This window comes from Muntiacus reevesi, chromosome 3 (assembly GCF_963930625.1).
Source record: "Muntiacus reevesi chromosome 3, mMunRee1.1, whole genome shotgun sequence".
NCBI classification, from domain to species: domain Eukaryota; kingdom Metazoa; phylum Chordata; class Mammalia; order Artiodactyla; family Cervidae; genus Muntiacus; species Muntiacus reevesi.
Genome location: NC_089251.1, coordinates 37,611,509 through 37,637,076, shown reverse-complemented (window position 1 = coordinate 37,637,076; position 25,568 = coordinate 37,611,509). Strand labels below are relative to the sequence as shown.

The 25,568-nt window shown below is 39.8% G+C and overlaps 1 protein-coding gene across 1 annotated transcript in view; it reads left to right on the top strand.

Annotated features, from left to right (window-relative positions):
* The window catches only part of ANTXR1 (ANTXR cell adhesion molecule 1), a 253,071-nt gene that overhangs the window by 60,071 nt on the left and 167,432 nt on the right, over nucleotides 1-25,568 (top strand). The window contains exons 8-9 of the mRNA XM_065929030.1: nucleotides 1,111-1,191; nucleotides 15,855-15,915. Coding sequence (XP_065785102.1) covers nucleotides 1,111-1,191; nucleotides 15,855-15,915 — 142 coding nt within the window. The remainder of the gene's footprint in view (nucleotides 1-1,110; nucleotides 1,192-15,854; nucleotides 15,916-25,568) is intronic.

Sequence of the window (25,568 nt, the reverse complement as noted above, 5' to 3'; positions counted from 1 at the left end):
TTTAAATGGCAAACATCCCTTTTATCTCATTAAAAACACAATGCATTTTCAATACCCCTCCCATAAATGGAAATAATTGGCCAGTGGGCAGAAAAGTATGTCCAGGTATATATAAGCAAATTGTGAAAATGTGTTAACAACCTAAAGGGATGTTCTTCATAATTTATTTTTGTTTTGATAACATGGACAATGCTCATGATATGTTGCTAAATGAATAAAATAAGGTAACAAAAACTGTTTTGGGAATAGTACAAATCCACTTTTTAAAGTAAAATATGATATTTGTATAGAAAAAGTATGAATAACTATATATATCAAATTAACAATAATAGATGAAGGATGAATGGACAAATGGGTAGATAGATGAATTATATGAACTTTTTTTAACACATGAATTATATGAACTTTTTATCTTTTTAACACTCCTGGGTTTTTTTGAAATTTCCCAATGATTGTGTGATCCTTTTGCAATCAGTAAAAATCCTGGAACTGACTCTTAACTGTGGCGGTCTCAGCACTAGACGGAAATTTGGGAGGAGAAAAGCTCACAGATCAGTTTCTCCTCTCTTCAGTCCTCTGCCCCATCAAGCAGGAGCAGCCAAACCAGTCTTAAGGGTTCTTCCCTCAATGAGCAGCTTGAGTCTAAGATAAGGGTCCCCATTCATTGACCTCACCCAACACCAAAGCTTGAATTTATTTTTAAAATTGCACTGAAAGGAAACCTGAGTCTGTTTGATTCAAATACAGTTGCCAATAGAAATGTGGTTGAATGGGAGAAAAATGAGCCAATGGCCTGCCCCCAAATCCATAAATACATCAACCCAGGCCAAATGTTCATCTCGCTTCGCAATCTTACCCCTGCTCCCATGGAGACAAGCATTAAAACAAACGTAAAAGCTGGAGCCGGCTCTCCGGACCCGCTCCAGAAGGGCGGCTGGTAAGCTCATCATGACTGAGGGCGTTGCAGTGAGGCTCCTGAGCCCAGGCAAGCCCGTCGGTTCCTCCGGGTTCTAAATGAGATGGAGCCCACTGGACCCAGAGGCTGTTCCCGGTTCTCCGTGTCCGAACCTTACACGTCTCGGTGTGTGTTTGTGTTTGCTGTGTTCTCAGCTGGCCCGGATTGCGGACAGTAAGGATCACGTGTTTCCGGTAAATGACGGCTTTCAGGCCCTGCAAGGCATCATCCACTCAGTGAGTAGAGCAGCCTCCTCTGGGACTGAATACTCCGGCCCTTCCGGCCCCCTGACCTGCTGCCCCGCGCCCCCATCGCCTCCCGCTGGGGCTGGTGGCCTTGTTCTTGAGACACACGCCTTTGTGTATCTCTGTGTCTGCTGTGTTCCCACTTCTCCCTCCTGCCTTTCACACGGGTTTCTATTCTGTGCCAACTCTTCACCCTACAGTGGAAAACTAAAAATGGAAGGGAGTCCTGCTCGGCAGTGAGCCGGACTTCCGGCAGTTCTCACACTGGAAGCACTGTGGCCCATGGCTGTTCTCTTGAGTGACCTCAGCTTGCCCAGTCATGACTGACTGCAGCCTCCCTTCAGACCACCGCAGGCTCAGCCCCTATCACTTGCTCATCAGAGGTACTTTCCACCAGTGGTTTTCTACCATGGCTGCCCGTTGATGATTATCTGAACAGGAGTTTTAAGATCTTCCCTGGGTGATTTTAAAAGGTTTCTTTTTTTAATATTAAACTTTTATTTATTTAATGAATGAAACTTACCTGGAGTCACAACATAGGTTCTTGTTTCTCTGTTTTTTCATGGCTCATTTGTTTGTTTGTTTTTTAAATATATATAGTTGATTTACAATGTTGTGTTAGTTTCAGGTATATATACAGCAAAGTAATTCAGTTACACACACACACACATATTCTTTTTCAGATTCTCAGATTCTGTTCTCTTATATGTTATTACAAGATATTAAATATTGTCCCCTGTGCTATACAGTAGGTCCTTGTTGGTTATCTGTTGTATATATAGTAGTATATATACGTTAATCCCAAGCTCCTAATTTATACCTCCCCTACTTTCCCTTTCGGTAACCATAAATTTGTTTTCTATGTCTGTGGGTCTGTTTTTGTTTTGTAAATAAGTTCATTTGTATCATTTCTTTAGATTTCACATTTAAGTAATATCATATATTTGTCTTTTGTCTGGCTTACTTCACTTAGCATGATAATCTCTAGGTCCATCTATGTTGCTGCAAGTAGAATTGTTTCTTTTTCATAGCTGAGTAATAGTTCAACCTTACTGTAAAATATGAGGGTTTCCATGTTCCCCAGGGTTTGCACAATCACCAGCCCTCTTTTCCATCCCAACCTGTTTTTTTTTTGTTTTGTTTTGTTTTTTTAATCACTCCTTCCCTATCAGTGAACATGACCTGGCTTCCTGGATTTCTTTTCTACTGTCCATCCCCTAGCTAGACCCTTGGTCCAGCAGAATACTGGAGAATGCTGATCTTTGAAGCTTCAGCCAAAAGGCCTGTGTGTGTGCTGCACCTGTAATAAAGTCCAGAGTTGCTAAAGCCTCCACCTTTAGGTCTGGGAACCAGGCAGACCGCCAGTGGTATCTGCAGTTGGAGTTCACCAGGCTTTAGACTTGGGGTCCAAGATGCAGATTCAGAGCTCAGAGGATCACTGTCCTTTTAAGATGTCAATGTGGTCTTAATCCAGGGGTTACTCCTCAGGAGTTCAGGATCTGTCCAACTCCTGCAGATTCACCTAGGAAGTCTCCAACATGTTGTGCCTCATGCTCCCTCTCCGTCCCTCCAGGGTTTGCTAAGAACCCCAGCAGAGTGGAAAGGAGAGTGAGACATATGAACTTTGAAGCTGATCAGTCCAGAGTTTAAAGGCTGGCCCAACAACTTATCATGTGTAGATCCTTGGATGAGATATTTTCTTTCATTCCATATTTGTATAGGGGATTAATGATAAGACATACATTGTAGTCTTGTTTGAGGATTACAAGAGATAATACCAATAAAAATGCCTAATATTTTTTTCAAGCACATAATCAGTACTCAAGACATATGAATTATTTCCTCTTCCATGTCCCTTCACCACCACATGGGAAACCTTAGTGTCAGCTTCCTCCTGATCCTCTGAATTTCTTGAATATGCTTAATGATCACGTGGAGAATCTTGTCTGCACTACCCATTCCCAGGGTCTGTCCCCAAGAGCTTCTACCGGAATCAGTATGAGATGGAGCCTATGAACCTGCATCTTTTAAATTTGCACTTTTTAGTCAGTGCCCCAGATGTTGTACATTTAGAACACTGACATATGTGACCTTACATTTCCAGAACTGTAAAAAAATAATTCCAGCCAGAGTTGAGACCTCCTATCCTAAATGTGTACATATGACAGACGTCTTCTTTAAGATGTGATTGCAAGAAACAGAAACCCACTTAAACTACCTTAATCAGAAAGTGGAAATAATTGAAAGGATAGAAGATTATCAGTTCCAGTTATGGATACCCAGGTGAGGGACCCCTGGGGTCCTATAAATAACTTCTGAGGTCAGTATGGCACACTTGACAGTATAAACAACAAGAAATGTAATAACCAGGTAAAACAACACCCAAATAGTGATTTCTCCAGATGGTTAAAAACAGGATTCAGGCCTGATCATGAATCCTGTGGCAGCTCAGAGGTGAACTGTTCTGAAGAGGAGACTTCATGAGAAGCTGAGCAGACCTGAATTCCTAAAAGACCAAGGACGGCTGATGGATAGCTCCAGAGAAGAGATGACATGACCTCATCCCAAAGAATGGAAAGGAGCAAACATATTTTGAGGACAGTAATCTGTCTGGGAGAGTTTGGGTAAAGAAGTCAGGAATAATGAGAAATAAACTAAGACATTGGGTTGGAAGCAGATTGATGAGAGCCTGGAGGAATTTTAACTCCAACTTAGCGTAATCACTGAAGCATTTGAACATCTAACAAGTGATATTTAAGAAGAGAATCTGATAGCAGTGTCTCTGCATGTAAAAAGGATACTGGGGGGCCCCAGATGCAGGAGCCCAGTCATGAGGCTACTGTAGAAGTCCTTTCTTCAGATGACTGGGTTCTAAACAGGGACAACTCTTACTTGCTCAAAGATTCTTATGAGTGGTATGCCACATCATTCAGGAGGTGGTTCCTCCCCAAAGAATCTGAGTATTTTTATCTGTATAAATTGTGTTGTCTGACTGTTTCAGCCTTAGCAACTTATTTAAGTTCAGCATGAGCTCCGATGTTTGTAAAGCTCTTCCTACCCCTTCAGTAGAAATCACTCCAAAGATGTTTAAGAAACTTTAGTAAAACTGTCTTCCAAAAAGGGAAAAAATAATTTGAGACTCCAAACTTTTAGCTGAATGATAGCATTCTTGTGAGTTTTTATCTGGGAGTTATGCTGGTGGTTTCCATCCTTCCAATACTTGAAACCCATGTTTATTGCAGTTGTTAATTCATTTGCTTGGACAGAAAAACAAGGACAAACACAGCACAGCTCATCTTTCTCAAGCCAGACAAAAACAATTATGGCCTGAAAGTTGACTGACTAATTTTAAGAAGTGGGTTCATTTCTCCTTCTGGATACTGAAAAGAAAACTCTTGCATCCCCTCTCCCCATCTGAAGAATCTTTTCCAGTTTGTTCCCATGGATGTTGTTTTGTGGCTAGTTACTTTCTCATAATAAAGTAGGACTGGGCTTAATTATCCAGAATAGGTGCAGAGCAGCTTTCAAAAGCTCAAATAGTTCATGAAGTTCTAGACCCACCATGACCTTCTTTTTTATTGAGGCAGAGTTGATTTGCAATATTAGTTTCAGGTGTACAGCCTAATGATTCAATGTTTTTATAGATTATACTCTGTTTAAAGTTATTATAAAATACCAGCTATATTTCCTGTGTGGTACAATATATCCTTGTAGCTTATTTATTTTATACAGTGGTTTGTATCTCTTAATAGTGGCCTTGTTTTTAAATTCCCAATCAAGATTCATGGGCTAATATTTATTCATTCCTCTAATATACATTGAAAACTTTTTATGGTAGACTCTGGCCATTTGGTTATATGTAAGCAGATAGAGATCCTATCCTGGTGGAGCTTATAATCTAGTGGGAAGATTATAAAAAACAACTCAATAAATAAACATGTATAATTTAAATTATGATACATGGTATATAGAAAGTAACATCCAACTGAGATTACGAGTCAAGTGGTTGGCAAAGAACTCAGACTCCTTTGAAGAGATCGCCTCAGAGTGAAATGGAGTTGTTCATTGGAAAAGCATGGATACAGCATTCTTGGCAGAGCAGAACCCTAAGAAGGTGTATAACAGAATTGAAGAAGAGTGGGGCTTGGATGGTAAATGACAGAAGATGAAGGTCTGCCCACTTATAATGGTGGAGGAGGGAAATTGAACCCACATCTGGGTCCATAGAGTCTGCTTTTCCCACAATACTGGGCTGTGAATGTCTGAGGAAATGGAAAATCACTGGATTATAGGGAAATGATTATCAAAGGCATGGATGCAGCAAGTCCCTGGATTCTCTGCTTCCTCAATCTGACTCCTGTGTTTTGGTATTTTTACTATTCTTCAATCCTCTCTACTTTAAGGAGGAAGTACTCAGATTTTGTGTAATCTGTTAGTTCAAAGTGCTTTCACTTGTTTTCCATTTTAATCTCCCATCAGTGGGATACAGGGAATAGGCAGAGAGAAAAGCTTGTAATTTATTTTGGTACCAAACATTGTGCCTTTTCTCGTTTAATATTACACCATTTAAAAATCACAACAGCCCTGTGCAGGAAATATTCCCATTTTACAGATGAAGAAACTGAGGTTCAGATACCCTGCACAAGAGCACACAGCTCTAATGGGGAGATCAAGTTTGGAACCCAAGTACATGACTCTAGAGCTCAGTTTTCTCCCACCTCAATTTCCTTAGAAAGGTTAAAAGTAAGAAGTCATCATTTAGTGAATTCTTAGCTGTTAGGCACAGTGAAAATCATTTTACATAGTCATCTCATCAAATGCTCACCCCCTCCATTTAATGTAGATATTATTACTCCTTCCATAGAAGCAGATACCCTAGGCACAGAGAGATTAGCTAACTGGTCCAAGATTGCACAGCAGTGGGCAGTGATCCAGAATAGACTGGGTTCTGTCTCTAAGGTCCATAACAAGATGACCACAGCACTTAATGAATGATGTGGGTAGGCCGGGAAGCAGCTGCATTTCGGAGAAGAGGACCCTGAGAACCAAGAATGTGAAATGACTTGACACAGTTTACAGAGTTTATAGCAAAGACAAGACCAGAGTCCAGGCAGGTGCTCTGGTGTGAGTACACCATTGGTGGGCAGGAGACTCTTTGCCACTTTTACTATTAAGTAGAGAACACCTCTGAAAATCTCAGTTTCTGCTTGATGGATGAAATTTCATTATTTTGAAAGGCTGGCAGCTTGCCACAACTGAAAGAAACATCTTTACTTTCACACTTGCTCAGGACTCTACCTCAGAGGACAGAATTCCTTCTTGTTTTTGCAGAATTCAGTTGATAAAATTATAGAACAAAATTTAGAAGGTTGGAAGATTAGGGCCCTTTAAGCCAGTAAAACTGTAAAGAAAGAAACTATTTCTTTGCCTTTTCTTATTGTGGCTTTCTCCGGGAGTTTCCATTGACCACAACTGGTGAATGCAGCGCCAGCCCTCAAGTGAAAAATATGAAGCAAAGGTCCAGCGAGGCTCCTGGGTCTTTGTTTGCCTTTTCAAAAGTGCTGCAGGCAGTGAAATGGGAACCTGCATGAAAGCTGGGTTCGGATAACACTGAAGTGGGTCTGCAGCTTTGAATCCTAACGCTTGACCTGGTTACCATGATGCCAGCTCCTCCTCCCACTGCCCCCAGTTCTGGTGCAATCAAGGGCGGTGCCTAGAATCAAGCACACTTGGTCTCTGAGAAGAACCCAGTCACTGGTACCAAACTATATCCATCCAGGAGCATTTCTCTAAAATAAATATTTAAGCCTGCATAGGGCTTCCTACTAATTCGAGGGGTGAGTCAGTGCCTAGAGCATTCTGAATGTTTGATCAACTATAAACAAGTATTGAGCAAACATGACTATATTTGAAAGGATTTCTTGCAAGTTATAGCACTAACATCCTTGTTATCAAGGAAGCTGTAAGAACTAGTGAAACTGAGCACTGGATCTATTCCATGGTGTATATATATTTATTTTATTTATGGTAACCACATCATGTGCTAATTTCTCCCTTCCCCTTATGGGACTGCGAAAGCCCCTTGTCCAGTCCAACTGGAGCTTTGACAAAAGGTAAAGCCCATCTTCCTGGCTTCCCACCCATCTACTCTTCCAAGATCCCACAAGGGACTGCTAAGGGTTTTTCTCCAATCAAAAGCTAAATGCCTGGGGTTTCCCTGGGGTTCCAGTGTTTAAGACATCACCTTCCAATGCAGGGGGCATAGGTTCAATCCTTGGTCAGGGAGCTAAGATCCCACATGCCTTGTGGCCAAAAAACCAAAACATAAAAAACAGAAGCAATACTGAAACAAATTCAATAAAGACTTTAAAAATGGTCTGCATTTAAAAACAAACAAACAGTATCTGCATCACATTCCTGTAGTCCTGCAAAGTACCTGACTTAACTGAACCAGCTCTTCTTCCAGGGCTAGCAGAAGGGGAGATTCATTTCAGCAGCAGCCCTTCTCTTAAATCAGTCATGTTTGTGAAGGAAGAAACTGCCTTCTCCACCTTTGCCCCATCTAAATCCTGTCTGGAGTTCTGTCTCAACTTCAAGGCTCTGCTCCCATCCTCTCTCTTCTGTGGAGCCTGCCCTGACCTCTCCTGCACCTTGAACTCTCCCTGCCTTGAGCTCCACTGACGCTAATTGTTGGCATCACTTGCTTGGCACTTGCCTTTCCTCCTGGTCAGTTGCTGAATTGTGTAGTCACAGAGCCCACCCGCTTTGTCGTATTCCCTTTGTGGCATCAAGTGTGGGGCTGAGCATAGGAATTCATTGCAAAGAGGCGCCGAGGACTGCAGAGCGTTCGTGACCTACAAGACACCACATGTGGGCAGTTTCGTGGCTCTATTCCTTGTAAAATCCTCTTAGTCTTTCCCTACTCTTTTCCAAGGCTGTATCTATAAAAGATGGCATTTTGTGCTGCATTCACATTAGCAGACCTGGAAGCATAAATAGAATTAATTGTAGTTTTTGTGGTGGGTGGAAAAGCTTTTTAAAAAATCATTTGCCTCAGCAGTCATTAATTAGACTTTACAGACATTCAGGTCAGGCATTTCAGCTAAGCTATTATTTCTATTTAACTCAGTAAAGAATCCAAATGTAATAAAAATCCCTATTACTTAAATAGGCTGAAGAAATTGCAGGGAGGTATGTTCAGTTAATCCTCAGGTCAGCCCCACACCCTCCAGCTCCTTCTCCTATATTTAAGAATCTGTTAACACTTATTGTAAAAGCAATAGCAAATTTAGACAAAATCCAATGAAACACTGCAGGGTTCAGCTCCCCAGGAGGGCCACTGACTTTGCCGGTATTCATGAGATCAACAAGCTCATCTTACTAAATAAACCTTGTCTTGGAGTTCACAGTTATCTGAGCTTTCCTTCTGAAAACAAGAGAGGAAAGTGGTTTCATAGAAAAAAGATGAATTTCCTCAGTTTCAAAGCCTTGTTTGTCCCATGCTCCTTCACACCAGACTCTCCTTGAGTGTGAAACTAAGAGTAGCATATATTCAGATAAGCTGGATGCCTCTCTCCAGACAAAAACTCTTGCATGTTTTGAGGATATTTAATAAGCTTTATTGTCTAAAAGTCAGTAATCTCTTAAAAAAGTGTTTCTTGCACTTTGGAATATTTACTTGGTATTAAGCATGCCTATACATAAGAGCCTGGAGGGCTAGGGTCCACAGGGTCACCAAGGGTCACACAACTTAGCAACTAAACACAACAGTGACTATACATAAGATCATGTGTGAATCCTAGAAAGATCTCTGTGTGTTAGTAAACTTTTATTTTAAATTCAGATTCTGTAGAACTGATAGGAATCTAGATAATGTCCATAGTTAACAATAAATATGTCTATTGATTTTTAAGTGTGGAATGGAATTTACTTAGGAAAGGTGACTACCTTTTTTTTTTTTTCAAAATTTTATTAGAGATCAAATAGTTTCAAAATTCGTGGGGGCAAGATTGACAGTTCTGAAGACAAGGATGAGCCAGATATGTGTCCCAAGCTCCCTGACATTCTCTAAAAGCAATATCCTCCAGGCTTATCCAACATGAATACTGCCATCAGCTATATTATTGTACCTGGGAGTCTGAATCCCACCTCCCAAACATTTACATTTTTGCCAAGTAAAGGGACCAAGGCCTTTTATAAAGCAGGCCCATCTAGACCTTACATATGGGGACATAATACACCTACAACATTACTGTCTTAAAATATAAGTCATTTAAAAGGATGAAGGTGAGAAGCAGGCCTGCTGGAAGGGCAGTCTCCATAGACTGTGGTACTTAATAAGAAGAGGGAGATGTTACAAGATGCTGAAACTAGCCTTGTATTCAAAAGACTATGAAAGATTTAAAATTTAATTTAAAAAACCAGAAAAGATTAATATAATAAAAGATTATATTTATGGGAAAAAAGAAAGGCTGCTATATAATATGCTAAAATGCCAATTAATGAAGCCATGCAGAAAGTGTACCATTTGTTTGTGCAACCAATATTTATTTAGTGCCTACTATGTGCTGGATAAAAACAATTCTCCTTGCCTTCATAGAGGTTATAGTCTAAGAGAGAAGATAGACAATGACCAACCAATCAAAAAGATAAATATATCATTATAAACCACAGTAAGTCCTCTGGAAGATGGTAATTTATGCTCAAATGTGAATGAATACAGAAATATTTCATTGGTAAAATCACCAAGACTTAGGTCACAAAATCCATACTGAATCTGGAGGGTGACAAGGAGAGTGAATTTAAGGGAAATTGCTAAGTTTTGGCTTAGAGAACTATACAGATGTAATTGGATGATAGACAGTTAACCACCCACGGGCCAGCCTACTTCAAGCTCCAGGCATCTTCTAAGCAGAATATGCCTTTCATGATAAGTAAGACACTAAGAAACATGCTATCTAGATATGTAGGAGGAAGAGGCCCTTATACCACAAATGGATAAAGGAAACTGGTCTTATATGAACACACACAAAACCCTTCCAACAGGAAATGGCCAAGTAAATAAAGAATGATAGTTTATTAGGGAAGGAGGCAGAGCAACGAGGGGGAAAAAATTAGGTATGCTTATGGTAAGGGAGGGATTCATAACAACTCTATGCAAATATTCACAATCTTTAAGGATTCTTGAGAAAGCTCTGCATAAACTCTGAACTTTATGAGAAAAGGCTTCAGAATAAATAAATAAATAAATAAATAAATAAATAAATAAATAAATTCCTGAACTAATCCACTATGGGTTTCACTTTAAATATATTAAATAGCTTTTATTACTTGGCAGAGTTATTTTACATCTGTTGCCTCTTTTACTCCCCTAACAATCTAATGAGGTGTTCAAGAGTATCACTACCAGTAACAACATGTGCATTTCTAGAGCTCTTTACAGATTTCCAACATGCTTACCCATATATCTTCTTTTTGAAATCTGCCCAAAAGGTAGCAGGATAACATTATTAGCCATCTTTCAGGCATTTTCAGCAAATAGGATTTAGCAAGAGGCCAGTGGTGAGTGATGAGACAGAAGCAGTTATGAGTGACTGTCTTTGCCCAAGAGTAGTAGCAGTCATAGCAGTAGTAACTGAAGTAAGAGTAACAGCTACCATTGTTTGAGAACTGAGTATGTGTTAGACGTCCTGCTAAGTGCTTTACTACTAAGGCTGTTCTGAGCCTATTTCTTGGTACCTTATTTTCATGAAAGGCACTTGTTGGCTGATGGCCCAAGGTCATTAAATAATTATCTATTGACTAATCACATCTGTCTAGTTCTGTCTATAGAACAAAAACCTTGTCAGTATTCCTTAATCTCACTCTCTTCCTCACTCTCTAAGCCAACATTTACCACCTAAGTTCTACTGATTTTACAAATGAAACTTCTCTGAGTTCTTGTCTGTTACTCATTTTACCATCAGACAGCTCTTTGAGGTCAGTGTTTTTCTTATTCTCATTTTACATAAAAAAACTGAGATGCAGAAGTTCAATAACTTATCCAAATCCTCTTGGCCAGTAAGTAGTGGGGCTTGGATCTGAACAGAAATCTATTTAAAGTCCAGATCTATTTTTTTCTGTCTCTAGAGCCCAGGTTCCTAAGAATAAATCACCATAGTTGAGGATTTCCAGGTCCTGTGCTATGGACTCTGCCTATAGTATCTCATTTAATCTTCCCAACTCAGCAACCTCATGCAGTAGGTGCTGTTCTTATCCCACCATTACAGATGAGGAAACAGACTCAAGAGAGGTTATGGAACTTGCCCAAGGTCATAGTGCTTATGACTGAGTTGACCCAAGCAATTTGATTCCAGATTCTAAGTTATTAGTATGTTAAACTGTTTCCCAAAATTGGGGTTCAGACAAGTTTAAGGATTTGCCAGGGACCATAAGTCAGACAAGTAGAGGACCAGGGTCAAGACCAGAAACCAACTCCTCGAATTGGTTAGGCTTGAGGCATGTGGTAGTCTTAGCCCAGTCTCCATTAGAGGTCAATTATTCTGTCACCTCTGACATCACCCCGACCCTGTGTGAGTTCTTTCCACTCTGTCTAGTCATTTCCCATCATCTGGTTCCCAGTGCCTGTCTGTACCTCCTCCAGAGGTACCAGTGCCCAGATCAGGGAGAGGTCCTCTGCCTCCCCACACCTATCCAATCTCCAGTCCCTAGGCTGCTCTGCTGTGTGTTGAAGTTCAGACAGACTGATTACTCCACAGTCTGGGCTACTAATAACCAAAGGACCCCAAATCCACCCTATGCCATTCTGACTTCCTACCTTTTGAAACCAGATATTTCAAACTAATAGAAGCCACAGTCCCAGACAAATCCTGCCCATCCCCCTCACTGATAAATTTTACTCTATTGGCTGCACCGTATCCCTTCCAGATGTTTTATGTTAAGATTGGGAAAGCTGTGTTTTTACTGGATTGAATCACTGCACTTGGCTGACATTTTTTGGCCCTTAATACACTCCTTAGATTTATCAGCTAATTGCAGACACTTTGAGAGAATCATACAGCATGTGTTTATTATGACAAAACCTGCAAGTGTGTCTTTGTGGTTAAAGTTTCACGGTGTTTTCTTTACTGACCCCTGCTTAAGTATTAGAGTTGGTTCAAAAATGTTGCTTCTAAGTCAGGAACGTAACATGGGTGAAAATTTCATTTTTGTGTTATGATGGAGTTTGAGGAATGGAGACAGGATAGATCCAATAGCTCAATTTTCATTCTTGGACTGTTGAAATCTTTAGTTGCAGATGATAAAATGACTTATAAAGGGAGATGGAGGAATTTTATTTAATATGTAAGAAACAGCTTTGTGTTGTTCTAATGTCACTGTTTAATAAATCTCTCCAGTGGGTCAATTCTGTTTCTTCCAATGTGGCCTGTTTGGAGATTTATGCCTGAAGACATGATGAAGGGGGTGGTTGCCTCTCTGAGTCATGGCCACCAGTAGCTAGGATGGCCCTTCAGGCAAGAAGAACCCAGTGGCAGCAAACTGGGGGGGGGGGGGGGGGGGCGGAGGGGAGAGGACAATCATCACAGTTCAGGTAGTGCAGGTGCTATCTGGGGAGGATCTGGATGCAGATCCTAGCAAGCCCCAATCCTAGGATGTTGCTGCATCTAAAGGACTGTATTGACCATTGGAAAGAGGAAGAAGGAAAAGCCAGAAGGGAAACACGGATGCCCAGGTTATTTTCTTGGGGGTCCCTCATTCCAAGTCAGAATGTCAGTGAAGGGCTCAGGTCCCCAGAGCCAGGTATGTGATGACCACTGACTAACAGAGATGGAGGAGAATTGGGTGCATGTTATCCCATTCCTGTGAAACAGGGGGAACTGAGGCTGCACCTGTGCTTGAGGTGCGTGGTAACTGGGTAAGCCAAAGCGAGAGGAAATAAGGCAAGCGCTGACAAAAAGGAACAAATTGCTTTGACTCTGGAATCACATAGAAGCTGAAAACAGATACTAAAATGCCTTTAAATTGTGAAAGAGGCAGAAAGAATGTTCAGGAAAAATAGCTGGAAGTCTGAATCTTAGAATTGTCAAGAAAAAGAAATGCAGTTGGCCCTCTGTAGCCTGGGTTTCACATCTGCAGATTCAACCAGCTGGGGATCAAAAATATTTGAAAAAAAATCCAGAAAGTTCCAAAGGGTAAAACTTGAGTTTGCAGCATGCTGGGAACTATTTACATAGCATTTTCATTGTATTATGAAATATAACCAATCTAGAGATGATTTAAAGCAGCAGCCCCCAACCTTTTTGGCACCAGGGACTGATTTCATGAGAGACAATTTTTCCATGAACCAGGGGTGGGGGCAGGGGAATGGTTCAGTGGTAATGCGAGTGATGGGGAGTGGCAGATGTAGCTTCACTGGCTTGCCTGCCCTCACCTCTTGCTGTGCAGCCCAATTCCTAACAGGCCAGGGGAATGGTTCAGTGGTAATGCGAGCGATGGGGAGTGGCAGATGAAGCTTCACTGGCTTGCCTGCCCTCACCTCTTGCTGTGCAGCCCAATTCCTAACAGGCCACGGATGCATACAATTTCCATAGCCTGGAGGTTGGGGACCCCTGACTTAAAGTATATGGAAGAGTGTGTGCAGATACTCCACCATTTTATATAAGGGACTTGTGGATCCTCTGACTTCGGTATCCGTGGAGATCCTGGACCAGTCCTCCTGCAGATACTGAGGGAGGACTGTGCTGCTTCTTATGACTCTCAGGTATAGAAAATTACCTCAAATACATGGTTGCAAGGGAGCCTCTTTCAGTGAATACATCTGAATGTTTTGTCGTCTGTATATCAGATAACAATTTTCTGAAGCATGTTGTTCATTTCCTTTCACAATGCTTCTCTATGAGGATGCCCAGATTTCTCTCTGGAATGGGTAAATATTATCTCTTCTGAGAAACTGGTTTGTTTTCATTCTTCAGACTGAGAATCTCATAAATATTGACTGTCCTCATTTGCTACTAGAAAGCTTAGAATTAAATTTAGGAGCCACTCCTAGCAAGGAAATAAGCTCTTCCCAATGTATTTTGTCTATGCTATTCTCACTCCTTACTTCATCTTCCCCTGATTTTCCCTTTAATCTATTTTCTCCCTTTTTGTAATTTATTATATATTTTGTTTGACTGTATCCTTGTGGCATATGTATCACTTAAGCTGGAACAAAGAAGCATATTTGCTAAATACGTCCATTCAAGTTAATGGGTGTTTCCCAATGCTAAAAATGCTTTTTTTCTTTAACAGACTTTACATTTTATTTCACTATTAATTCTTTTAACAAATGCCCCTTTCATAAATAGAGCAATGATCTTCCTCAGCCCTCTGACCCATTTCAATTTCCAAATTAAGTAAGGCCCGCCCAAATAAAGATACTGCAGTATATCACTCAGTATCCTATACTTGTTTTAAATGCTTGGCCAAAATTTTAGAATCCTTATGCAGTAAGCAGTGGGATTTATAAATGGCAGAGAAAAGCTTAAAAGTCAGATACCTTGATTTCGCCAGAAGCCTTTATTATTAACTTCATGTGCAATCTTGGGGTTCTCCAGACTCCACTGAACCCTGCAAGACTCACTAGGGGGGAAAACTACATTTCCATTTAAGTAAGGTCCTCTTAAAGTGTGAGGCACAACAAGCAGCCTTCAAAGACATCCTTTGCCGGCAACATGTTTCCTCTCTTTAACTAGAAGGTGACTGAGTAACCTGAGCATGCATCTCTTCTAGAGAATTGGCCATTTCCATCCTATCTCCCTAGTCTTATCTATTTATCACTCATTTTTCTACTTTTTAAGCTTCTTTTGTTCTAGCTAAAGAGGTCTATGCATTTCTAGTTTCTTACCTTTGCAAATGCCACTCCCTGCCAGGACCTTAACCTTCCCCTAACTTACTCCTCCCCACTTGACTGAGTCCCACCCTCAGCACCCACTTCTTCCAGGAAGCCCTTCTCAATTATAGCCCTCAGTGATCTCCCCCATGAACTCGGTAGCTTGTACCATCTGCCCTTTTACCCTGGCACCTATCACATAGAATGGTCCCTTGTTATTTATCTTTTCAAGTGTAGCTCCCATTTCTTCTACTGGATGTTAAACCTATCTATAACTAGGAGTGACCTTTCATAGATTAAATACATATCTGCCAGAACAAATGAATAAATAATTCCTATGGCTTTTGTGGGGCTCCCAGGGTGATGCTAGTGGTAAAGAACACACCTGCCAATGCAGGAGACCTAAGAGATGTGGCTTCAATCCCTGGGTCAGGAAGAACCCCTGGAGGAGGGCAAGGCAGCCCAATCCAGTATTCTTACCTGGAGAATCCCATGGACAGAGGAGCCTGGCAGGCTGCAGTCCACAGGGTCGCAGAGTCAGATGGGACTGAAGCGACTTAGCACGCATGCACATAGCTTTTGTGACACCCAGAACATCTAGCACAGTACTGCTCATAAAATGCTTGACATTAATGATACTAATGAAAATGTAACACTCTACTTACCTACCCACTACAACATAGTGTCCTTGAGCCTTCTGATCTTGGTAGCTAAAATCAAACCCACTTTTCTAACAAAATAAGCTATGCTTTGACTTTGACTTTTTGATTTCCTCTCCTCCTAGATTTTGAAGAAATCCTGCATCGAAATTCTAGCAGCTGAACCATCCACCATATGCGCAGGAGGTAAATTGAAATTAAGTGTTAATTGCTGTCACATGAATGATGAGATTTCAATTCAGGTCACGTTTACTTCATCAGTAGCAAAGAAGGGCACAAAAGGGGAGGGGGAAAAGAGGAGTCGAAATTGCTAAATTTGCTTCTGGGGCAAAAAGGTAATAAATAAACAACATGTCAGTTGTTTGATAGTTTGAAAAAACCTATCCAAATTCTCTCCTTTCATGGAAACTAATTATAGGAATATTACAGAAAGACTGGATTCCCACACACCGCTACCAATATCCCTCTCTGGATACAGGTGGGATCTAACCCTTCATCTTTTTTTTTTTTTTAACCCTTCATCTTCATGGCAGCCCTACATCACATCACAGTGATCATAGGCCACCTCTGAAATGTTGACATATTTAATTATTTAACTGGTGCTGAACCTTTTTCCATAACTAATATTTTGATCTTAATTAATTGCCCTATCTGCCAGCCCTTACAGAATGTCAATAGGCAACTCCAGTTGTCCCTGTCAAGAGCCATTATAATTTTGTCATTAATGCAGCAAACCTCTACTTAACAAAGAATCAACCTTCTCTGGGTCACAGTATTTTGTCTGACTGATCAAAATTGGGGTCTTGTTGTTGTCTTGTATTATAATGGACTGTCTAAAACTTCAACCGTGCTGGCTCTCTTTGTATAATTCCTGGCAGTTTTCTCATCATTCTCCTTTTATTTATTTAAAAAGTACTGTTAGGCACCTACTGAATGCCAGGCACTGTGGTAGATGCTCAAGATTCGAAAAGGATAAACTCTCTCTCCGTTATTTCCTGGTGCTCTAGGACCTGGAGTCTTCCACTGTTGAGACCTTACTGTTGACATCATCTTTCTAGTCTCCTAAAATACCAAGTGCCAATTATTAATTTATCATAGAAAATATATCATGCAACCCTGTAAGTAGTGAGGAAGAACTTTCCAGCTTTTTCAAAAACTGTACAGTTTTATTCTTTATGGCATATTTTATTGATATAAGTGAGGTAATTCCTTGAGGATTTCATTTCAGTTTCTTGGCTATATTTTAGAATAGCTGAAACACTTTCAAGGAGTTAGATGTACTGAACAGTATGAACCAACAACAAAACACTAACTATATATGTAAAGATACAAAGTTGTTAGTGGTGCTTGGGGACTGACTATTCAGAAATGTATGTAAATTTCCTGAAGAAAAGCAATCAACAAAGAGTATCTGTTGACCTTTAAATACACTGCTACCTGGCAACACAGATGGCAGGAACATATGTAGCTGGCACAAAGACAGGTCCAGGAAAACCTTCTTAAGAAAAAGAATTGAAGTATCTTACCTTTGCAAATTTACAAAAGTACATGACTACATCAAACCCAGTGCCAGGAGCCTTGACCAGGGTTCGTTAGCTCCAAGGTAAATCTGCCTCCACGATATTTATAATTCCTTTATTTTAAAACAATTAGAAAACAGGGGAGTTCCTTAATTGTGCAATTATCTCATTCATGAAAAAACAACCCAGACTTGCAGTTTAGCAATTCTACTGGATGTTTTGCAACTGTGTATGGAATCAGAACATTTAAAGACAAGGAATACAACTTCTGTTAATTCACTAGCATAATCAGTTCCCTTCCTGTAAGGTTCTTGGGGACAGAGAAGAAATCTTACTTCTCTCCACTTCCCACTGCCTCACAGAGTGCATGGTACTTAATAGGTGGTCAATAAATGTTGACCGAATGTCTTGATTCATATATTCCTTCAATAAACAATGCACCAATTTTTGCTCATTTGACCCTGATTAACAACTACTTTCACCTAATCTCAAGAAGTTATCAGACCTTTGAACTGTCAATTTAAAATGAAGCAAAATTAGAAATAGCCAAAGACAGAACAAGACCCCTCAAACCCACAAAATCTCAACCGGTTGGACAATGGAAAAATATCTTATTAAATAATTCTTGAATCACAGATTAATAAACCAAAATCTGCTTTACTTACCATCAAGGTGTTCAAGACAATAAAAAGCCCACATATATAAATATAATGAATATGTCACAGAAATATCAGGAGCCACAGGATCTGATCCTAACAAATTCAGTTTTTAGTATGTTTCTTATTAAATAGAAAAGAAAAATGATTAAGTAAAAGATATTTTTAAAGCTAAGGAAAATACAAGAAAAAAAGTTAAAATGTATTAATGAATTTAAACAAATTAAAACAAGTTAACTGATAAATTATCCCAGGAGCTGTGTCTTTGACCATGAAGAGCTAATAAAATAGACAAATCTCTGGTAAATCTAGTCCAAAGAATCTTTCTGTGGATATTTTTTAAATCTCTGACTGAAATGCAATATTGCATATTTTATAGACAAACAATAGCTTTCCCATATCAGAGCAAACTATCCAATTTTACTTATTTTATTTCTTTTTTAATTGAAGTATAGTTGATTTACAATATTGTGTTAATTTCTGCTGTACAGATAAATGATCAGTTATGTATGTATGTGTGTATATATGTATATACACACATTCTTTTTTACACTCTTTTCCATTATGGTTTATCACAGGATAATAGTTCCCTGTGCTATACAGTAGGACCTTGTTATTTATCCATTCTATATATACGAGTTTGTATCTGCTAACCCCCAACTCCCCATCCACCCCCCCATTTCCTTTATTCCCTAGAAAAAAATTACCACAAGACAGAACAATGGGACCTAGTCATAGATTTTGAAAAGGCAAGCTCCCACCTCTCTTGACTTAGAATCATTAGGGTTAAAACATGTTGATTAGAGAATAACTATATTAAGAAGAAAATGAAACTTTCACAAGATATCCCTACTCCAAAAGTTCTTCCAAGGATTCTCTTAAAGGTCTATTCTTGGAGTAAGCATCACTTTCTTGAAATATTGGGGGCCACTTCCCTGTGATTATGAACTCCTGTCAAGTAGACCCAGGCATACCCCCTATGAAATTTTCATTAGGTTACTGTGAGGATCCGGAGATTTATGTGAAAGTGCTTTAAAAACCATGAACTGTTATAACAAAACAAGGTGATATTATTATCATAAGTATCATTTTAATAAGGATTAAAGGTCAATGTGAGAATGTTGATAAAATCATACCTAGATGAGAAAAATATGCCTGTATGTTTTTCTGGGCTTCTCTGGTGGCTTGGTGGTAAAGAATCCACCTGCTAATGCTGGAGACATGGATTTGATCCACTGGTCGGGAAGATCCCCTGGAGAAGGAAATGGCAACCCACTCCAGTATTCTTGCCTGGGACATCCCATGGACAGAGGACCCTGGTCGGCTACAGTTCATAGGGTGGCAGAAGAGTCAGATATGACTTAGTAACTAAACAACAACAGTGTTTCTCTACTGAAAGAAAATTGGAGAAATATATAGAGTTCAGAGTATCTGCAAAATGATTCACTAACTCACTATATTACTGAAGGAGAAAGTAAACAAGGAAATATTGAGGCTAAACCCTAGACAGATCTGTGAAGAAGATAGAATTTGCTTTCATCCAAAACCTTTCCTCTCAACCCCCTCCCCTCCCTCTCTGAATTACTTCCCTTCCTTGGCCACCAGAGCACCCCCTCCTATGAAGCCCCACCCAGGCCTGTCCACTCAAGACACTCTATGCTGATGACTGCATTCCCCCAAGACAGTGATCTCTGCTGGCTTTTACCAACAACTCAGCAACAGGCATAATTCTGACAGCAAACTGAGCTCTAAGTGAGGCGGTGAGATATTGCACTGGATGACAAAACTGAGATCCAACACAGACCTTTCCATGTTGGGCTGCAAATAACACGGTGAAATTTAATGGGACAAATATAAAATGTTTAACTTGCAAACAGTTTCATATACAAGCAAGTTTTGAGAAACTTGACTTAGTAACAGTTCATACAAAGAAAAAGAAAAAAGCAAGAAGACGCATAGCTATCTTGAGAGCCAACAAGAACGCCTTTGACAAAAAAGAACCTGATGCCATCTTAGGGTGCATCAGTAGCCATCCAGTGTCCAGGGTAAGAGAGCTAATTCCATGCCGTACTATTCCAAGTTCAGACCATGGCTCCAAGCCCCATATTTTAAGGATGGCATTGACAAATGTTCTTAACAGAAGAGGAGATGGAGCTAGAAACCATTGAATAATTCATTCAGGATGTGAGGGCAGCCTGGCTGTGGTATCTGTCACTCCACTGATAGACAGAACTGATTGGGCTGACCCGGCTGGCTAGGCAGGTGTCCCCTCCCTCCCTCCCGTGTGTGTACCTCCTGATGCTGCATGCTCAGTAGAAGAGGATAACCTTTCCCAGTAGGGCTTCATGCATAGTTCATGAATGCTACAGTGCTTCATGGACTGTGGTCCACTCTTCAGTCAAGGATATACAAGTAGCTGTGTTCCCTTGTTACGACCTCCAAACAAGCTCTCAAGGTCCATTTACAGGAACAGGCAGGATAGTCAAGCTTCTAAGACTCCAGTCACTGATTCTTTCCTTCCTTCCCTTCTTCCTTCCTTCTTCCCTTTTTTCTTTCCTTCTTTCTCCTTCCCCCTCCTTTCTTTTTTTCTTTTCCATCAGTTCTTAGTGTCTAGTATGTACCAAACAATGTGAAAAGATTTGAGTACCAAAATGCATGCCTGATCCCAACCCCCATGAAATTCTCAGTCTTCTCTAGGAGATAGTCATATGTTCAGATAAAATACAAAACCATGTATAAAGCACTGTAGCAGAGATCTGCTCAAAGAGATGCTAATGAGATGCTTGTGGGATGAGGAAGGACTGAAATGACCACAGAGATTTAGACAAAGAATTGAAACACAAGGATATTTGGAGAACTCCCATGCAAAAAGGAATTATTGGTCTTATTATATATAGCTTCAGGAGACCACCACGGAGCAGTGGGGGAGGAATTCAAGGAGGCAGATTTTGGCTTAACACATGCAACTTTTACAAAGAAAGCTTTCCAACAGTGGAGTAGATGGTCTGAACTTTCCACCCCTAGAATTATGTGAGCAACAGATGAATGACCATCTGTAAACATATGCTGTCCAGAGAACTCCTCCTTTGGGTCTCCTTTATAACTTTAAGTTTCTAAAAACTTAATTCAATGTCAGCTAAGATATTAATGACTGATTATTGTTTAATTGCTAAAGAGACCAGTACACTTGGAACTATTTTGCATTTTAACAAAAAGTCTTAATGGGAAGTAGATATAGGGATCTGCCCTGATCAAAAAGAATTTCATTCAATGTCATGAGTGAAACTATTTGGAGAGAGAGCCGTCCCCCAAAGCCTCCACTGCCAGAGGTTATAAACTGGCGGCCAACAAGCCCTCTCTGGTCTGCACATATGTTCTTTTTGATTCACACTGCAATTAAAATAAATTTATTACTAACACTTAAAAGTCTGATTTCACCTAAAAATTCAGATTTTCATCTCGTATTGAAAAATCAGATCTTGAAGCACTGGGCCTGTATTTATCCCATGATAATGATTATTAGAGACTGAATAACTTCCCTTTAAAAGTAGCACGTACTCTTTCCAATTCACCATACTATCCTCCCTCTCCCCATTGTCACCCCTATACCCAGGCCAAGCATATGGTTGCCATTTAGTGTGGTGCTTAAGTCTCTATATTTACAGTCCCTGTTCCAAAACATGTAGGAAGTCACCTGCTCTGTGGAAAACCTTTACAGCCCCTTTGCCTTTGCATATGTGCCTGGTAAGTTGCTTCAATCATGTCTGACTCTGTGCGATCCTATAGACTGTACCCACCAGGCTCCTCTGTCCATGGGATTCTCCAGGCAAGAATACTGGAGTTGTTTGCCACGCCCTCCTCCAGGGATCTTCTTGACTCGGGGACTGAACCCACATCTCTTACATCTCCTGCATTGGCAGGAAAGTTCTTTACCACTAGTGCCACCTCGGAAGCCCCAGCTTTGACACTGCCTGCATTTAAATGTTTCTCTTTCCCTTCCAATATAGACTCTTTTTAAAAATTTCCTAATTAAACAATTTTGCAGATTAGCCTGTGTATAATTAGGAGAATTAGCCCAATGTTGGATTGGCCCTGCCTACTTTAGTATGTAAGCAATTCTCCAGGAAGAAACTAATCGGAATTAAGCATACCGCTTGCCAACTACTCTACATGTGAAGCTTTTGTCCTCCAGAAATGGAAGGAGGTTATCATCAGCTCCCCACATTATCATTTGAGAAGCAATTGTATTATTTGTACTCTGTTGTTTCCCATTGTTTGTAATAAACAATGATTGAGTGAGTGCAAAGGAAGGTACTTTTAGGCAGCTTAAACCAGACACTTTTAAGCAACATCAAAAAGTGGTTTTGTTCCTTTCACTCTTCATTTTCTTTCACAAAGCTCATGCCTGGCCCATAGGCACCTCTTCTGAATCAGTTGTTTAATTCTCTGCTTGGTCTTCTTTTTCATTCAGAGATATTTCTGTTTGAAGGAGGAATACTCACACTTAGATGGTGGAAATGTAAAATGGTACTCTCACTTAGGAAAACAGTTCTAACAGTCTCTCAAAACGTTAAATATACACCTACCACATGACCTAGCCATTGTACTCCTAGGTATTTACCCAAGAAAAAAAGAAATTTATGTTCTGACAGAGACTTGTACACAGATATTTATAACTGGTCTATTTTTAAGAGCCAAAAACTGTGAACAACTCAAATGTTCATCAACACATGAAGGGATAAACAACTGTGGTTTTTCATACAATGAATAATACTCAGCAATAAAAAGGAATAGACTATGCATAAACCTCAAAGTAATTATGGATGAGTCTTAAAATAATTATGCTGAGTATAAAGAAGTCAGACCAAAAAGAAATACTTACCATATGATTCAATTTCATAAAATTCTAGAGAATGCAAACTAATCTACAACAACAGAGAACAGATCAGTGGTTGCATGGTATGGGGAGGGACTGGAAGAAGAGATTATGAAGGGAAACGTGGAAACTTCTGAGGGAGGTGGGTGTGTTTACCACTTTGATTGTGGTATTGCCCCTTGATTGTGTAACTGTATAAAAATGTTTCAGTTATACACCTTACACACAACTTGTATATCAATTATACCTCACTAAAAAGTAAATAGCTATAAAAGTTTTTTTAAATCTTCTAGAGTAATTTAGGCATCAGAAAGCACTTAATACACATCCAGCTCTATATTATATTTTAGATGTTACATGTCACAATAAGCATTTAATAGGAGAAAAAATTAAAACTAACTCACATGATAGAAATATCACTAACAATAATTTTGTTAGTGATAACAACAAAGTCTTAGGTGACCAGAGCAAATGGTGAATATAAAGATATCTCATTTTCAGATCCAATGATTGATAAAGGATCTTTATTGAGGTCATCACAAAACTATGTGTTCCATATTTAAAAAAAAAAGAAAAGGACAGAATAGAATAAGTTTATCAATCTATTCTCTGATCTTAACAGTTTTCTTTTTTTAAACTGAGCTATAATTCACATATCCTAAAATTCACCCTTTCAAAGAGTACAATTCAGTAATGTTTGATATACTCACAAAGTTATACAGCTAAAACCACGATCTAATTCCAGAATATATTCATAATCTTAAAAAGAAACACTATACTCTTTAAGCACTCACTCCCCATTTCTTCCTCTCTCCAGCCCTGGCAACTGCCAGACAATATTCTGTCTTTCTGGATCTGCTAATCTGTGCTATTCATATGGAAATGAAAGGGAATGGAATCATGCAATACGTAGCCTTTCGTGTCTGGCTTCTTTTACTTGGCATGATGTTTTCAAGTTTCATCCACATCACAGCATGTGTCAGAATTTACTTTATATGGATGAATAATATTCCATTGTATGAATACCATATTCATCCTTTTATGGATAATTGAGTTGTTTCCACTTTTTGACTATTATGAATAATGCTACTGTGAACATACATGTACAAGCTTTTGTGTAGATGTACGTTTTCAATTCTCTTGAGTGTATACCTAGGGATAGAATTTCTGGGTTATATGGTAATTCTAGGCTTAGCTTTTTGAGGAACTGCCAGACTGTTTTACAGAGCAACTGCACCAATTTACATTCCCACCAGCAATGTACACAGGGTCTAATTTCTTCACCAACACTTGTTATTGTCCACCTCTTTTATTATAGCCATTCTGGTGAGTGTGGAGGGATTTTGATTTATATTTCCGTAATAACTAATGATGTTGGGTATCTTCTCATTCGATGACCTTAGTAAGCCTCAGAAAATAAACAGGATTTTATCTGACTGGTACCTGAATAAATGACCACATTCTCCTTCCCTTATTCCCTTTCTCTCCCAAGATGTCCTATTCATTCATTAAAGGAGCTTAGATTGACACTGACTCAGCCCTGGGTTAAGCACAGCCCAAAATTCTAAAGAAAAGAAATGATGGCCTCTCTTATCAGGAAGTTTAAATATAAGTTATAATTGAGAATAAAGTGACAAAAAGTCATAATAAATATATATCTTAAAGCTAACTTAAAGGATATGTAAAGAGATGGAGTAAAAGATCATTTCCTGGTAGAAAGTCCTCCCTGAGGCTTTCCAATCTCTAAGCACTTCTTGTAGGAGCTGTAACCCAACACACATGTTGCAAACTCTGGGAGTTGGTGATGGACAGGGAGGCCTGGTGTGCTGCAGTCCATGGGGTCACAAAGAGTCGGACACGACTGAGCGACTGAACTGAACTGAACTGAAAAAATCCTTAGATGTATTTATTGTGAGAGGCAGGTTCAGGGCTTTATGAATAGTGTAATTCAATCAGTATGTCCTGGTTCTGTTGTGGCCTGGTATCGCTTGCTGGCAGATCCACTTGACAAAGGTTTTGTTACATAACCTCTACGTGTGAAGGGCTGACATTCCAGTTGGGCTGCTGGGTCAATATTTGGGCTCTTCTGGAGACCAAATGTGCGTCCTATCACAGAAACTGTACCAGGCACTCTGCTCTGGTGTGCCTCCCAGAGCATCATTTCCTCCATCTGCTCCCCAGGCCTGGGGGTTAAATTGTTTGGTTTCCACTGTGGCCGTTCATGGGCTGTGGCCGTTCATGATGTCTTTCTTCCTAATACCCTGAGGGTGGGCCAGGCCCAACTAGACAGAAATCCTCTCTTACAGAGGACCCCTCAGCAGCACTGCTAAGGCTAGGATATGACCTTAAGAGAAGAGATCTTGGCACATGGCCTGCATTTCCAGCATCTTCTCTCCTTCCACCGATCTTTGAGGAAATAAGAAAAGTAAGCCCAGCAGTGAGGCAGAAAACATTTTGAATCAGCAAAAACATCCAATGGCAGATTTCTGGATGTCCAGCATTCGGACTAAAAACAGAAATGAGTTTCTAAAGGCTAAACTGAATGAAAAGATATTGTACAATAAGATTCTTCCACAATGCTTGGCACTTAATGTTTGTTGAACCAAGTGTCATCAATCACATGCCAGGCAGACATCAAAAGAAAAGGCTGAGTCCCTTCACTGTTCATCTGAAACTACCACAACATTGTTAATCGGCTACACCCCAATACAAAATGTTTTCGGTGTTAAAAATAATAATAATAAAATTTAAAAAAAAAATAAAGAAAATTATTTAGTTCATCCTTCT